The sequence below is a fragment of the Falco rusticolus genome, chromosome 3 (assembly GCF_015220075.1).
Source record: "Falco rusticolus isolate bFalRus1 chromosome 3, bFalRus1.pri, whole genome shotgun sequence".
Lineage (NCBI taxonomy): Eukaryota > Metazoa > Chordata > Aves > Falconiformes > Falconidae > Falco > Falco rusticolus.
The window spans coordinates 10,177,015-10,194,989 of NC_051189.1; the positions used below are offsets into that span (position 1 = coordinate 10,177,015).

General features: G+C 41.9%; 1 protein-coding gene across 3 annotated transcripts in view; it reads right to left on the reverse strand.

Annotated features, from left to right (window-relative positions):
* Positions 1 to 897: 897 nt before the first annotated feature.
* The window catches only part of BASP1 (brain abundant membrane attached signal protein 1), a 52,377-nt gene continuing 35,299 nt past the window's right edge, over positions 898 to 17,975 (reverse strand). For 2 of the 3 annotated variants that reach the window (XM_037380975.1, XM_037380976.1), the window contains exon 2: positions 898 to 2,515. In XM_037380975.1, the coding sequence (XP_037236872.1) occupies positions 1,775 to 2,506 (732 nt within the window). In that variant the 5' untranslated portion in view covers positions 2,507 to 2,515 and the 3' untranslated portion in view covers positions 898 to 1,774. Of the gene's footprint in view, positions 2,516 to 7,542; positions 7,550 to 17,975 lie in introns of those variants that run through there. The other variant, XM_037380977.1, reaches the window with a different exon arrangement.

A 17,975-nucleotide genomic window follows, 5' to 3' on the forward strand; every position in this document is an offset into this window, starting at 1 on the left:
GCATGGAGAGAGAGTATGTGAAATAATTTATATCATTTTAAAACACCATTTTCCTTATTTACTAAATACAAGTCCACTCACCCCTTTGGTATGTGTACATGCTGTGTTTCTATTTACCTTTGCCCACTTCTCTCAGAACTTCTGCTCAGCCTAAGAGCTTACTCATGGGCAGACCAAATACGCTTCTTTAACCAGTTTTGGGAATCCTGGGCTCTGCACTGAAATCGTTTTCTGTATCCAGCAAGGGCAGCACTCAGCAGAAATTGCAATTATTCAGCAGTTCTGCTGAATAAAAATGGGGCAAACGGGCAAAACTATTGAAAAATGTTGTTTATGCTAGGCTAAACTATGCTCAGCTACACAAGGTTACCCATATTTGAAATACACAGAATTAGCCTTTTGTTGCAGCTGCATTTCATCTCCTTCACAATGGCAATGGGGAAAAGAACAAAGTGTATCCGCACTAGGAATTTTAACAGGAATAGGATTAAATTTAGTTGCCTCATTTTAAAAGATCACTTTATCAAATCCACTGCCTTACTCCCAGTTAAAACCCAGTCAGCATGCCTCTGGCTCTTTAAAATAGCAAGAGAGCATTTTTTTTTTCACATGTTTAAGACAGGCAAAAGTCATTTCTACTTTGCCTGGGATAAGACATACATGAGATGTACTGTTCATTCACTTCTTCCAGCCTCACCTGTGAATGCCTGTGCCTGTTGAAGTAGGAGTTTATAGCAGCATAATTCCAGGATCACAAGGTGGATGGTTCTTTCTTTGCCTCTACTTCACTATAAATAGGAAACACGCCCCGATGTAACGCTTCCTCAAGTGTAAGAATCTCCTTTGCCTAGTTCCCAAGGGGTAAAAGTGAAGATTTAATCAGTCTTTACGCTTTTATATTTTTTAAATTATTTAACTTTTATTACTGTTGCACCATTTATACAATTACATATAATTTCAATGCATCCATTGTACATTTTGTTTTTTCATTTGTTTTCCAATGAGTGTGTGTTGGTGTCTGTGACACAGAATGGAAGAGAAACTGGAACTGCAATGAACGCAGACTTTTTCATTTCCACTGACCAATAAACAGAACTACAGGTGCACCCAACCACGGACATGCATTAACTCGTCATGAGAAATCTAGGTAGGCTAAGTAGGATGAGAATGCTTTTTACTCCCAAAAAATATTTGGAGAGGAAGAATTGGAGGATTGGCATTGAGAAATATGTGGACAGCTAAGTGGGTTTTGTCTGAAAGTTGGCATTCATCCACTGCATAAAAAAAATATCAAAATAAGAAAGGCTGTAAATAAAAAAACCACAGAAAATACTGCTTTCATAAAGATCTGATTGCCTTGGCACAAACCTAGTGGGCAGAATCAAACGCATCACTCCCAAACCCCATTACAGAACAAAAAGAAGATTTTGATACATTGGTGGAGTGCATTTACAGCAGTTCAGATACAAAAGATGTGCTGTACTTTCAGACATCCATTTATTTTACTTTTTTTTTTTTTTAATCCAGGACTTGTGTCAAGTTGGCAGAAAGTATATTAGATATTTCCCCACAAAAATACTATTTGGATTCTCCCCCCTCCCTCCCTCCCAACTTGATGGGACATCCTTTTCATTTTTTCTTTTTTATTTTTTTCTCCTTTTCTTTCTGGGCAATACATATTTGTTATTTCAGATCTGAAACGAGTTAGTATAGCTGAAAAAATAAAAAAAAGACACAGGTTGTTTTAAGTGGTTGTTTCAACAGGCTGTCCAATTTAATCTTGCACTGCTATGGTTTGATCCGAGTTAGTCGCTGGAACTTCAGAAGGTTTCACTTCCTCTGGTGGGGCTGCAGGGTCCGAGGCCTTAGCAGTGGAACTAGGTGCTGCTGTTGCCGCGGGCTCCTTGGAAGAAGGCGCAGCCTCGCTGCTGCTAGGTTTTGAGTCTGAAGCTGGGGCCACTTCACTTTTAGTTTCTTGGGCTGCAGGCGTTGCGGGAGCCTCAGTCTTTTTGGCTTCCCCTTCCTCTTTGCTCTTGTCATCTGCTTTACTGGGAGCTGTGGCTTCTGAAGGCTGGGAAGCTTTCGCATCGTTGCTAGGCTCAGAAGTTTTGGGGGCTTCGCTACTGGCAGCAGGAGCTGAGGCTGCAGTCGGCTCCTCTTGCTTGGGTGCCTGTTCATTGTTCTTCTGTGGCTCTACTTTCCCATCAACAACAGACTCTGACTTCTCTGGTTCTGCTTTCTGGGTTTCTTCCTGGGTCACTGTTTTCTCCTTCTCTCCTTCTTTTTCTTCCGTCTTATTGGCAGCGACCTGAGTATCCTTTTCGCCCTTCTCCTCCTTGTTGTTCTCCTTCACTTCTGTGGTCTCTGTGGTTTGCTGGGCATCCTCAGCCTCCTTTGGAGTCTCCTCTTCCTCAGTTGCTGCTCCTTCAGCCTTCTTGTCTTTGTCTTTAGCTTTTTCATCATTGACACTGTACCCCTTCTTCTTCTTGCTCAATTTGCCTCCCATGTTGGAGCTCTGTAACAGAAAAAAGAAGGAGGCGGTTACCCAATGCCCAGCATTTACCACTGAGAGAATCAAAATCACATCAGCTGAGGCGCAAGAGAAAAATTAATGCTGGCTCCTGAAAAGGAGACTACATCAGGTTTGGTCAGACACTACCAGCTGAACACAGTGATGATGCTGAGTACCACTGCTGCTGAGCTTACGTTCTGGTCAGCCCTGCAGCATTTCAGCCAGCAAACCCCCTTCTGCCACATTCCCCTACGAACAGTCCTTCTCCAAACCCCTCTAACCCTCCTTACTTTGCAGGGAGGGGAGGGAGAAACAAGGTGATGGAGGACTAACCTCCTGTGTCCTGAGAGAGGGATGTAAAGGGTGGAAGTAGAAAAAAGCTGTATTTATATTCAGATTGGGCACAAACTGAATCCACCCCTGCTTAACACGAAGTCCACTATCACTCTAGCAAAGTCTATGAACAAGCTTTTCATTAAGGTTTGGAAAAACCAAAGCAAGCCTAGACACAGTGAGAAGGCTGATGCAGAAGACCACATCTACTGATCCTGCTGTCACCACCTGTTACCCACATGGCCAGCTCCCACTGTAGGTACAGCCCGTGCGCAGGGCTGATGGTACCCCGAGGCCAGGGGCATGTGCCTCCCTCAACCGGAGGGGTGCGGGTACCAAACTCCAGCAATCCCAGAAGCAGGAGCAGCTCCAGAGTGGGGACATCCCCACACACAAAGCCCCACTCAGCCCCTTCCCACCCCGCAGCTCCCACAGGGATCACCCGCCAGGAGCCCCTCATTCCTGCACAGAGCAGCGCCTCACCGTCCCCCACAGCGGGATGGGAAACAGAGCTTGAAACACAGCAAGCCTATGACCATTCCTTAAGGCAACAGAAGCAAAGACAGGCACTCCTAACAACAAGCTTACATGTGGCACGAGGCATAACGCAATAAAAAATGGGGGGGGGGGGCAGAGGGGTGCATGTTTTGTAGCCTCTGCTCACAATGTTCAAGCATTACAAGCGATCAAGTACACCTTTTGTGTGGGAGTCTTAACTAAGAATATACAAAATATTTCACAGTACTGCAAAGCAAACTTTGTCTATTAAAACAGTAGGAGACACTTACAGATACATTGGATCATTAATGAACCTCTATGACTGGCTAAAAATTACACTTCTGGTATTACAACAAACATATCATTCATAATCAGTTAAAGGTTAAGGAAAAAAACAACTTCCTAGTTTTGTACTATTTGAAAATACAAGAAGGTGATTGTTTTTCACAGTACTATCAAACAAATGTTTAATTTAAGACCTTCTTCAGGAGAGATGAATCATTCCAATTTTCTGTTTTGCAAAGTTAGATAGACTTACAGGCCCTCTATTTTTCACACACTGGCCAAAGCTGTGAATAAAAACCAGTAAAAATTCATAGGAGGGCTGAATATTAAATAATTTTAAGTACCACTAAGAACTAGCTGCCTCTCAGCAGAATTTCTGGTAACACAGACAGAAGGCGCAGGCCCAGCCCAAGAGCAGGCTTTCCACAAGTTCGGCAAAAATGAGATATTACGGTCAGCAGAGACCTTTCCGATCTCAGCTTTCAGAGAGAATAACAATTTGCAAATACTGTTGAAGGGTTAGCACACAGCACTGCAAAATGGTAATGTTACTGAAACACTACTTTGCTGTCTGAATTTTTATGGGGAACAGCAATAAAAGGATTAACTTCCACAGAGCCACAGCTGAGCAATCTAATCTCTACCTTTATGGCAGAGACACCAGCTTTTTAGGTATTTAGGGCAGGCTGTGGACATTAGTTTGTTATCTGACAAATTTACAGGCTTTTTGATACTCCATAAATATTGTGCCAGCTTATCGTTTATGTACAGTTAACACCAAACACTTTGAAAGGGCTTTTGCAAGTCAGCAGGATCAGATTTATAGTGAAATAATGTGTGTATCCCAATTTGCAATCCCTAATTAAGCCTGCATTTGTTTCCCAGCAAAGCCCAGGTGCCGACAGCCTAGTTTCATTTGCTATGTCTTCTGTATTTTTCCAGATTTTTCTATTTCATGGATAGTGGTAACTCACCACAGTTCATATTTTCTTCCACAAAAAGCTTTTAACCTCAGATTCAGCTGGCCACAGAATGAGTATGCCAAAGGACCTTTAATTAGCAGAGAAGCATGCATATGAAAAATGTGCTCCCAAACTATGAAAAGAAACATGCACTGTCTTTGCTCAGAGGTATACTGTGAAATCGCTGTGTCTTAATTTGCATCACAGCCAGCTGGCTCAAGATACTGGAGCAGAAGATGGGGAAGAGGTTCAGAGACTATCATCACGCTCTATTAGTAAATATTTACTATTACAAATGGACTGCCACCTTCCAGCATAGTTTCATCTACTTTATAACAGAATTGCTCTTTGTGAGACCAAATCTCACATCTCCTTATCTGAAAGCCACCTAGATCATCATCATAACAGCTATGCCAGGCTATCATGCGAAAGCACAGCAATCATCAGGGTCATCGCACAGCACTGCAGGTAGCAACCTTAGGATGTTCCTTTCCCCCCACCTCTGAATTACAAATACTCCTCGCCTCCCCACCCTCCTGATAACATATCTGGGCTCCCCTGTCACATTCTCCAGGAACAGCCCCTACGTGCTCCACTGCCTCAGACAGATGCTGATCTAGTAGTCCCTGTCTCAACTGTGCAGCAGACACAAAGCAGACCTTTAAGAGTATTTTGAAATTACAGCCAGCTATACCTGGAAGAAAAGCAGCATGTTGATCAAGTCACTTAAACACCTCTGTGACTATGCTGGATATTGTTGCAGAGATAACCCTGCCTGGTGCCACAGGAAAGCGAATCGCAGTGAAATGTCTCAGGAGTGAAACAGACAGCAAAGCGCGTGAAGGCACTGAGGTATCTATTCATACGGTGCTAAATCCACTCTGTATTACTACCCACATAGTAACACTTGCAAGAGTACAGACCTTTTTGCTCCCTGCCACCAAAGGGCTAAAGCCTAACAAAAAGGAGACACCCTGTCCGTCTCAGTGAGACTGATGGCCCTGGCTCTGTTGCTCAGCCTCTCCCACCTTCCCTGCCTCTCTCATAACCCCCATAACCACTGCATCTACCTCGTGTGAATGACAGACCCAGGAAAAAAAAAATTGCCTACAACTGTTTACCACACAGGCTAAAACCCAGTATGGCTTCAGTTATTTGCACTACTACTGACAGTAGTAGTTTTGAACTAGCTCTAGCAGCTACCAGCTGACTGCAAAGCACTTTGTAGCAAGCATATCCAAAACAGAGATCCTTCAAATTTACGGTGCTGAGCATCATTTCTGCAAAATGGCACAGCACTTGATGGCTGTGCCTCTTCACTACCGGACAGAAAAGGGTCTAGAGGCAGACAGTCTAGAAGCAGATTTTATACAAGAAGTTGCAAAATATCAGTTATTTTCACAGAACTTTGATGAACCAGCCAGTGCATCAGAAAAGCAAGGTTAAATGTAATGCTCCGAAGTTATGATAGACTTCATCTACTTCTCAGCATGCTCAGTGTCCTTTGACAATTGCTCTTGTCATGGAAGAAGAAACAGACTCAGAGACCACTGTGGAGAATACTACAACAGGAGCAATGATTTCTGCAGTTTCTAAGAGCTGCTGTTCCTCGTGCTCATCCTAAAGTTTCCATTCTCCTGCAGAAAGCACAAAGAGAACTGGAGAGCTTGAACAGGTATCTTTTTTTATTGTATAAAAGAAATAATCTGACAATATTTGTACTGCAAAATATCACATCTACAGGTCAGCTAGAGCACATTAAGCATTTTGAAAACTGAATATTCATGATAATCAGAATTTATTGGGATAACAAGTGTCAAAAAAAGATTTAATGTCCATAAGACCATAATACAGCAGGAAAAAGAACTCACAGAACATTTCAGATTTTACACCTGAAGACTGAGTTGACTTGATGGCGATGAGTCCCTGCAACACGGGCAGCATATACTTTTGTACAGTTTGGGAAAAGTACTATTGCAAAGATTTATATTTCAAATTGTGCTTCTATATTGAAAAAGATCCTAGAATTAGACTCTTACTATTTCTCTCTTTTGTCAGTAAAGATTTGTCTGCCCAATTAGATTTCTTATGTGCTTATAAATTTCTAGGTGTTTCATTTAGCATACGCTTTCACACCCCATGAAAGGGTCTGACTGTTACAAGAATGGACTTGCTATCACCCTCATTCTCAGCACAGAGAACAGCGCATCAGGAAAGGACAAAACCACAGGTATCACCTGGATATTACAACAGCCTGACTGCCAAAGCTAAACTTCCAAAGCTCCTGTTCAACTTCATGCAAAGTGTGGGGGGAGCCTGCTCCGCCTCCAGAAAAACGAGTTCAGGAAGACAATAGGCATCTTCTGAAATTCCACTGCCTTCAGTGCAAGGTAGGCACGTGTGGTGGGTCAGGCCAGAGTAGCCTTTGCACAAGCCTGTTCCCACGCAGGAGTTATCTCACATCGCCTGCAGACAAGTGCTGTAAAATGCACATCTCTCCCAGGGCAGGGTTTCAACACTCCCAATCAAAGGAAATACCAATCCCAGAAACCACCCCACTCTCCAGCTGCTCAAAATAAATAAAAAGATCTTGAAGAAGCCATTACATCTCTGAACGTCATTGATTCACCCTGCACGTCCTTTTAAAAACAAAAAACAAGAACAAAACCAAGTTAATAAGGGACATATATAGGAACTTAAGGAAACAAGGAATTTTCAGCCATGATTTTCAAAAGATTTTCTGAAACTTTTATGAAAGAAAAAAAAAAGAACTTACTACTTCTCAAAATATGCAATTTCACACTTCCCATTATGCACACACACACACTCAGAGACCTCCTATCTCACCAGCCCAGGTCAATCAGTTTACCATGTTAATGTTAGAAGGTGTCTGTAGCATACCCCTAGGTAGAATTAAGACTTGCTAGTCTTGTCTTGTAGCAACAAAATCACGTTTTTCTGTTCTTTCTCAATTATCCTTGCACATCTTCCTTTTCTTCTGATGTTACTTGTAATTAACAGAACAGAAATGGCTAGGTCTCACTCATGTTCAAGCCTCTTCACACTTCAGTAGTAGTGACCTCTCCCCTCCCCTCTCCCCTCCCCTGCCCTCCCCTCCCCTCCCTTCCCCTCCCCTCCCCTCCCCTCTCCTCTCCTCTCCCCTCCCCTCCCTTCCCTTCCCCTTTCCCTTTCCCTTTCCCTTTCCCTCTCCTTTTCCCCTTCCCTCTCCCTTTCCCTCTCCCTCTCCCTTTCCCTTTCCCTTTCCCTTTCCCTTTCCCTCTCCCTCTCCCTTTCCCTCTCCCTCTCCCTTTCCCTTTCCCTTTCCCTTTCCCCTTCCCTCTCCCTTTCCCTTTCCCCTACCCCTTCCCTCTCCCTCTCACTTTCCCTTTCTTTTTTTCCCTTTCCCTTTCTTCTTTGCCCTTTCCCTTTCGTCTTTGCCCTTTCTCCTTCCCTCTTTCCTGCCCTACCCTATCCTCCTGTTCCGTGTTCCCTATGTTTCAGAGCAGCAATGGGAACCAGCTCTCCCACAGCCGGGCGGGCTGCGGTGCTGGTGGGCGAGAGGCAGCAGGAGGCACACACCTGACACATCTCTCTTCGGCAGAGATGGCAGGGGGTGGCACACAGCTGTGCCTTGAGGGGTCGAGCACCTCCTGCAACGCCACGTGTGGGTCGAGCACCTCCTGCAACGCCACGTGTGGGCTCTGAGCAGCACACCACCTTCACACGGTAGTTACATCCAGGAGTAACAAAATTGCTAGTTCATTAGATGCTCACAACAACACACGATCTGTGGTCTCCCCATGCCCTTGGTTGTTCAAGCCGAGTCCTCAACACTGAACAATTTAGCCCGTTTATTGCTATGAGACACACGATAATAAACTGGGAACATCTCAGCTTGGCATTTGTGCTGTTTTCTTCATGGAATACAAGTAGTTTTTTCTCTTTCCCTCAGCATGTGGACAGCCCTGTAACTACTGTTCATCCTCTTCTTCCCCAAAGCCTCATGAATCTCAGGATTTAATGAAGGAGTGTAGAGTGAAAGAACAGTGAATGCTTCAAACACAGAAATTGGGCTCACTTGATTTTCTAACCTTGGTCTTTAAAAGAAGCCAATTCCAGTTTTGGTACTGTCTCGTTTTCTTTTAATATGCAGCCAATAAAGGGATTCTAAGAAATAATATTACCAAGTAAGCGTTAACGCTCAGACAAATTTCAGATCTATTTTCCTTTGGTAAGAAGTAGAATACTTTTGATGAAAATTTCTTTGAAAGAAAAAGAAAAAAGGAACTTAAATTTTTATATTACTTTAAAATTCCTAGGGACATGTACACCACACAAAAATGGGAATGATTATGTTCTTTTTTTAATAGGGTAAAATGATATTTGGCATTTTTGTCATCATTTCATTACTATATCTAAATTATGATCATTGATGATAGACTCCAATTATGAGAGTTACAATAACCTAAGCACACTGCAGGCTGATATAAAATTCTACCTGGCTATTTAAGAGCTTGTACATGAGTAAGTACTCGAGAAGCAAAACTACTAATAATACAGGAAGTTATCAGAAAAGTTAATAATCACATGACAATTATTTTGAGAGGAAATTAAAAAATTGTACCTGAGCTATTACTATGATTCATGTGAAATACTTGAGCTCTGAGGTAAGTATTAATTAATTTTCCAAGAACAGCACAGGAATGAAGACCAGCAGTTTCATTACAGGCAAAGGTTTTGCCAAAATTATCCATTCAATTACCATTAACCTGAAACCACAGGTACTTCACATGTGTAATTCATCTTTGTACCCTGTGTGGCAAAAAGCTAGCTAGCCAGGCAGAATCCTTGCATAAATGTAATCCATTTTTTTATCAAAGAGTGATGAAGATTTTGCAGGTTGCATTGAAAGGAACTGTGAGACTTTGGACTTGCAGCCGCCTGCCTTGGAGAACTGTACAGCTAAAGAACCGTGAGACACATAGTGACTGAAGGTCCACTACCCAGTCTGACTGTGGTCAGACACCAGCACTACTGTAGCTGTAGTGAGAGCTTTAGGAGAGTCTGCAGAAACAAATACATCAAGATATTGCCTCATGCAGTCTCTGTGTGTGTGTCACCTTATATTAAAGACACTTCAGTGAAGCACTGACCTGTGTGCTGCTGCAGAGCTGCTCTGTAGGAGCATGCTCCCAACTGTATTACACCTCACTTCTTTAAGCCAATACGCCTTAGCTTCTCCAGCTACAAAGCCATCTTGCAGAAAACATGAGCAGAACATGGACCAGTTCTTGCCTTCCCGAGTCAATGAACAGCATGGCAGAAATGCTCTGCTCTGTGCATCTCCCCACTCAGCCTGGGTAAGGCTGCGCTTTGTAGGCAGATACATCTTTTATTAGATGAGCTCATATGGATAGAAATAACATCACCCCTGTTCTCCTTAGATTATTTTCTATAGCTGATCCATTTTTGTGTTAGCTTTATTTGATACTTCCTTATTGCTGGTTGCAAATCAGAATCATACTGTTTTGCCACAATTATTTTTTTCCCCCAGTGATCCAACACAACACTACATTGCCCAGCTGCATTAGATACAACTGCCAGTGCCTCCAGTTTCATCCAAGGCAGCTCCTGCAAGGCTGTTTTGCACTGTTTGTAGCAGAAACACAAGCCATATTAAAAACTGAACAACACAGAAGAAGCATAACATAGATTATTCTTACAGTGCAGTGTATGTGTTTCTCAGCTTGTGTTCAGTTCATCCAGCGCTCTGATTGCTTAAATGAAAAATGTTGCCATCAATTTCTGTTCGCCTCATCTGCCCCGTTCGGTCTCCCTGGTTGAGACCCAGTTCATGTTCAAAGCATTCCTCCTATATTCAGACTAACTGCATATGTTCTTTTTGTTGAATAATAAAAGCAGCTTGCAGACTTGCTCATGCAGGTACACACATGCAGCCAAAAGTCAGCCTGCCCCAAACTGAGATCTTAATCACGCTATTGTTAGGCACATGGTTGGAAGGGGAAACTCTGCTGTAAACACCTGCTTTGCAGAGACTGAGATTAATTTTAGAAGAATGCCTCTTGTAGAAACAGTTTGAAGGCTACAAAATAACCTGAAAGTCTCAGCCAAAAATATAAGCATGTACCTCCTCCTTTATTCTTTCTTAAGTTGCCACATCACTTTGGGGTTTGTGCATGACTCCCAGGGAAGCAGTTTAATAAATATTTTACACTAGCCAAAAGCTTTCTAATCTGTATCCTAGAATTAACTTCCTAAATAGGGAATTACGTAAATTTCAGAGGTGGTTACTACCCACATCTTTCAGACTGTTCAGGTCCCAGGAACATGCACAGCCAAGGGAGAGTCGAGATTCCACACATATTATTCCAAACACGGCCAGCCACTTTTTGCCTCCCTCAAATTCTTAAGACACCACCACCATCTCTAATTACAAAAACATGAAAGGTGATAAAAGCCTAGATAATGGGACAATTTCCTTCTAATTCGCATTTTGCTTGACTTTCGTCCCTCCAGCGCTATCTCTGTCATGGATCTCAATACCACAAACATGCTTGGCTTGCAGACCCCTGAGCTGTTTTATGTGCCTCCAAAAAAGACACTCCAAAAATGTAACAGTCAGATGCTAGAAAGCGATGAAAAACATTAGCCTCCTCCATGCTGCAGTCCTAGTGAAGAGCAGATGTGGGAAGACCTCATTCCTGTACACTGGAAAGTGAATTTTTTCAAGCTTAACACCTGCGGCTTGCATTTCGCTAGCCTCTTCCTGAACAAAAACCGTAACAGTATGAGGCACGTGAAAAGATTTCAAATTCTTTTTTTCTATTCGGAAAAAAAATATTACTGTACAATCCTCATTTACATTTTTTCTTCAGGAGCAAAGGTTCTCGGTTACTGTTTGCATAAATAGAAAATTCACCTGCCATTTCCTTAACAATGACATGGAGAGCCACATTCACTTTTTGAAACAGGTCTTAGGGTATTTAACTAGGGAACTATCACTGGGGACAATTATTTATGGAGATCTACGTTTACATTATATCTGTTCAACATTCCACACTTAAAAAAAAAAAAAAAAGTATTACTTTAACACCCATTTAACAGGTCAAACGAGTTTTAACCAAAGTTGTGACTGTCCTTTGAATATAAATTAGAGTATGCTGTAAGAAATGGATACATTAACTTTGAGATCTTGGAACTACCAGTTTTACTTTGAAAATGGGTTCTCCACGTGACTGCTAAATTCTTCAACATTTTCTTCCCCATCTCTAGGCTGCTTATGGTGCTGCTCACTGGAAAAAGCACTGGGCATATACCCCAGCTGTAAGAAATGTCCTGTAGCTAGGAACACGACTTTTAACAGACAGCTCAGACCTATGATAGATCATGGCAATCCTTAAGACTATGTATTTTCTTTCTTCTGTTTGCATGACGTCCTCACTACAGGCAATGAAACCACATTTATAATTATGAACCAAATCCAATTCTAAATTTTGGGTTTCTTTTTTAAATGCAAGCCACATGCACTGTAACACACCATTTCTGACTGCAACACATGACTCCGCAATTATACCACAGAAAGGAAGAAAACAGGGAAGCCTTCCACATAACGCAGCACTTTCCAGTGCAGTGTGTGTTGTGGTGTTCACGAGAACATTGCAGGAGCTTCCTTCCAAAATATATAGTATCTAGTTTGCTCAGCAAAACAAAAGATAAGCAATTTAAGTATTTGTTGTTGATTCCTTTATTCCATTACCTATCTAAGTAACGGATCTAATTAACACATTGTCTATCTGCATTTATCAGTTTCAGCTCTATAGGAAGGTGCAGCAATAGCTTTTCCCTGTTTTTTCTCAAAACAAAATGACTGCACATCCCCTTGATGTTCCAGGAGGTACCGCAACTTCAGGTTTTGGACATTAGAAAGGGTTGATTGATTTTAAAAGAATAACCACAGTCCTCTTCTCACAAATGTCCATCACAGAACATGCAGCTTCTTCAGTTACTGGCGATGTGCCCACCTTCCCAGCAACCTCAGCCCTGAACACAGCAACAGCATTCCTCAGAAATGAAGGTATATGCAACAGTCACGGGATTAAACCAATTTCACCCTCCAGTTAATACACAACTGCTAATGACAGTCAAATTAGTAATTTGAATATTATTCTGAAAATACCTACAAGTTTAACATTGCATTAGAAAGTTGAGTACGCTTACATCTTCAGGACAGTATTACACATCATGCCTCTGGTGGAATTTAAGCTCCTGCAAGCAACCAACACAAAACCTACTTACCACCTCAGCAGCACGTACAGGGTATTTTAGGCTGATTTCCTGAAGAGCTGTTGCATTTCTCCTTGAAATAACAACTTTTGACTTTTAGTCTTGTGTAGGAAGTTTCACTTCAAATGAAAAATTCTGTACTGAAGTCAACGTATACAAGCCCAGTCATGTTTTGGATAACGTCAAAACTACCTGTAATTAAACCTGCAAGACTTTGGGCTGAATTACAAGTATTTTTCATTTTGTTAAGAAAAAAACTCCTTCATGACCACAGTATCAGTGTCAGCACCTTATCAGCTCTCAGCTTCTCACAGCTCTGTCGCAATAATGTCTTGCAGTAAAGACACGCTCAGAAGAAATGACAGAAATGCAAGCCTGAAAGATCAACATCCTGATAAAGGTTTTACATTCATGTTCCCTGACGCTCATTTGTGCCATATACATTTTCCACCAGGCCGTAGCTTGGTCTATTACATCAAATTTGTCACTTTGGTCATTCCTGCTTCTCACACTAGCACAATACGTGGGGTTTGAAAACAGCATACATTTAACACAAAAGAAAATCTCATGTTCCAGACTTTCTTTTTTGATCTTATTTAGAATGCATGTTTATACTGGATTTTGACTTTTTTTTTTTCCTTCCTCCCTCCATTTTTTAAACAAAGCATTACATTCACACTGCTAGGCCTACCAGCCTACCAGTCTCACTTTAGTCACTGCGGGAGGATTATCGAACGAGAACACAACAATCACTGGCAAGCAAAGAGCATTAAGCAGCTGATTTCTATTTGTATCTTTGTGGAGATACCTATCTCCATCTTTTTAACCACTACTCGTTTACACTCCTTTAATGGCTGTTCAAGATACCAAGACATCTTAGGCACTATTTCATTAAGACCGGCAGTATTCTCCAAAACTTGAGAAATGACAGCTATATTTCTTGACCCAGAAGAACCATAGGTATGCATCAATGACTGCTGTCACATGGAGCCTACTGCACTCCTTCGGTGCCGTATTTCGGTAATCAGCTAACACAGGTTCAGAATGTGTCATAGATGGTTGACAGGGAAGAGGCAGAGTTTGCTTTCTGGTGTCAGTGGTGCAAGGTCACAGAGGGGGCTGCAGAATAAAACCAGTCTCTATTGCAGAGTTTTGTCTTGTGTGCCAACACGATAATGGTTTACTTTGAAAAAGCTTTCCACTTTGAAAATGTAAAGTGGTTCTAATAATCCCAAAGTAAGAGCTATGCCAGGCAATAAGCCATACCATGCCATGTGTTAAGCTGTTGGATGTGTCACCATGGATTCAGGACTCCCAGATCTAGAGGGATTGCCCAAGTTTCTTTCTGACATCTTCACTGACTGTACTTTCTCTTTTCTACTTTCTCTTTTCTTTTACTTGGTTTTGGTTCAGGTTATATTGTGTTGGCTGACCAGGTCTGCCAGAGGGAAGGTTACCTAAGACTGGAGGCCAAGTCCATTTGGCAAGACATAAAGTGAGCAACTAGTGCCATCCACGAAATGCACTAAAAGATTTATATTCAAACTAAGAAAGGCAGAAATCTGATTTAATAATTACTCAGCCAGAACCATTCGAAGCCAGCAGCTACCCAAAAAGGAAAACAAACAATGCAGCAGGAATGAAATGAAAACTAGAAAACAAGAAAGGTGATCAGGTGCCTATCTCCATTCAATAAAATAACTTGTTTTTCTTTTCCGTTTAAGTATCAGTAGGAAATCTGTCCATCTTAGAGCTATCAAATTTAAACTCACTAAATAAAAGCAAAAGAAAAATAACTTTACAGGGATAGCTGTGGAGTTGGATGTAGTCTCTTTCCCTCCACCTCACCTAAGCACTGACTTCCATTTTGTGTCAATGAATGCAATTAATACCTAGTATGACCAAAATTAAATTTCTGCAGTTCAGAATGCATATCAATTGCCTTAGCTTATATGACTTTCAATGTAGAGTAGCCCTATACTAAGGCTATATGTATGCCCACGTGCAGTTCTGGTCAGCTCAGACCGCTCAGAAAAGAGATTACTTTCCAAGGCCCACATGCTGTATAGAAAGCTATTTATATAGAACTCTTACAGTCACTCCTTCAGTTTAAAGAGCTTTCAGCCCATTTATTCTAACCAAAGAAGGCAGGCAGACATCAATATAAAGTATAATTGATTAATCCTATTTCAGGATTAAAATGAGAGAAGTCTACCAAAGCAATGAAGACTTGAGAAATATGGGAAATGGGCTCTCATTTCTCAAGACAGAGCCAGAAATAAAAAGAAAAATATCACTAGCAAGGTTCTGTTAGCTCTTTCAGCACTAATGCCTGTCAGCAGTACCCCATATTTCAAACCAGCACTGGGGTCCCATTTTGCTGTCCCCCATATTAGCACATAGAATTAAAGAATCATTCAGGTTGGAAAAGACCTTTAAGATCATCCAGTCACACGTGGAATCTATCCATGCCACAGTACATTCACATTCTAGAAGAGGAGGGTATAAATGCATTTTAATGCTGTTAACAGAGCACGGCTACCAAGACTCCTGACAATAACTGGCTTTTCCAGAGGGTTTGTTTTGTAATCAGTTCTCCTGGCCAGTGAGGTAGCAATGGTCAGACCCAGCAGCACGTCCGTCTGGGGGTTTTCCCCCTGCCTGCACTAGCAGGTTAGCCGGTGGGGCAGGTCGCCTGCATTCCCCCACGGCATCTCACCAGGGAATGAGAAGCAAGTATGTGCCTCAGCCCCCCTGCCTCGGCTCTGGCTCCCGGGGACTGGCAGTTCATTTGCCTGGGGGGTGGGGAGAGGGAGCTGCACGTCATGAACTTTAAGATGTTGGCTGTCACGAGCCAAGAGACATTCAGCCCTGCAGAAATCATGTACACAGTTCTGCTCACTGCAGTTTTCTGGGTAATCCCCCCCACATGCACAGGTTGACCACCAAACTCACAAGTGCCAAGCAAGGGGCCAGGTCTAAACATGCCAGTGTAAAGCCTCATACCCATACGTGGAAATACCACTTTCAAAGGTCTCAGGCTATTTCAGAAAATGCTAAGGGAGGCAGTACCAAGAAATAAGTCTCAAGAAACACATAACTACTTTAAGAGTATTCGCAACCCCAGATCTTCATTTAAGTCTCTCACCTACCACAGTCTCTTACTTTCCTGTACTACTACTATTTTTAATCACAGGTAACTGGGTAAGCAATACCACAGTTAAGTTTATTCTCTGGTTTACACATAAAACAGAATAAAAAACTTTTCTCCATAATTGGCCGGTTTCACTGACCCCTTTCATTTCAGCAATTCTTCACTATAAAAGGGCAAGTCTTCTATTTAAGCATTTATTATCTTTTTGCAAAGGAATGATTAAAAAAAAAGGTTTCTTATCAAAGTCTATTATGTGTGAATATATGGGGCTAAAAAGACTGGTCCTTTCATGCTGTTGCCAGTGACTGCAAACTTCCGTCATGTCACACACTTCTCCTGACAGAATCGAACACAAGCCACTTCATTCAAACACAGAAGGAATTATTCCCTTTATTCAGGACAACCTAGACAAATAATGCAAAACTACCATCACACTTACATTTTGTCATACCCTGCCATTCACACTTAGCTTCATGTGTGAAGCCTGTCCCAGCTCTGCATCTTCCTGCAAATCTAAAGAACCAGCCTCATATCCCTAAAACCACAACATGCCCATTTGGAGCAGGAGTCACCTTTTCAAGGGGAAATTGCCATCTCAGAGCAGTGAGACAATACCCCTTGGTTTAAGCTTTTGGGAGCTGTCAATAGTACAAAGCATATCGTGGTAAAAATGACAGATGAGATATTCCCTTCCCAAGCCCGAAGGCAGACACATACTGCTGCAATAACACTGTTAACAAAGCGCAAAATGATGAGACTCTCTCTCTCCCTGTTTCCAGGGGTCCACAGCAGTCTGGGGTCTGAGGAGACAAGGGCCCCAAACCTGCTCAGTCTCTTCCAGTCACTGTTGTGTGGAAGGCCACCTCACCTGCAGCCCAACTCCACCGTCTGCAAAATGGGACAGTATCATTTCGCATCCTCGCCAAAGCTCAGCCTGATGCCAACAGGTGCTATAAAGGAGATACTTCTCCTCGTTTCAAAAAGCAAACCTATTCGTATGACTTCTTACCCCAAATCTGTTACAGAAGGCTGTTTTTCTGCATATTGGCACTGTACTGAATTGTATCAGACATACTGGAATAGCCTAAGGAGCAAGTCACTCATCTAGATTGTACGGTACTGTGCTAATATTGTAATATGGACCCATAAAGCATCTCTGAACATTTTCAGGTATTGCTGAAAGCTCCTTCTGGAACCAAGCTCCTTTGCTTTTATGCCTCTAGGCTGAGAACATCTGTACATGGACATTTTGATTTATAGTTCCAAATATGCACATTTCACTCAGTTTTGGTTCACTTGAGAAGGATTTTTTCTCAAGCTAAGAAAGCTCAGGTGTATCCAGCTGGATAAAGATGAAGCTACTGCTTGGCAGCCATTTAGTGCTTTATTAAAGACAGATGTAAGAATACAAAGCGATTTTGCTTAAATAGAACTTTTAAATGCTTAAAAAACTACGATAAACCCCTTTTAACCTGCTTTCATTAGGTTTTCAGGTGTTGGACTGAAATGTCATCGTCAGTGCTATGTTTAATCTATGTTTATTAATTAGATGCAAGTCTTTGTTAAAACAGCATCCATTTTAGGAGTAATTATACAAATGTGAACAGATCCAAGAGAAAGCTCTAAATGGGTTCACTACCTTTCCAAGACCTTTTTAAAGTTCACACAAGTCTGAAAATTCTGAGTTATATTTGTCACGTCCTGCAGAAGCTGCCTTTCCTACCTGTGGATCTGAGCTGCAGCAACTCCATTATCACAGTCACAGAAAGTAATGAAAATTAGAAGTGTCTTCCTTTAATGTGTGACTAAATATCAACTAGACGTAGCAGCACGGCACTACTGGAGATGATGCTCAACAGAGCAGGAACAAAAGGATCATCTGCAAGGAAGAGCAGGAATTAGGCATTTGAGGGGTGACAAGTTTCAG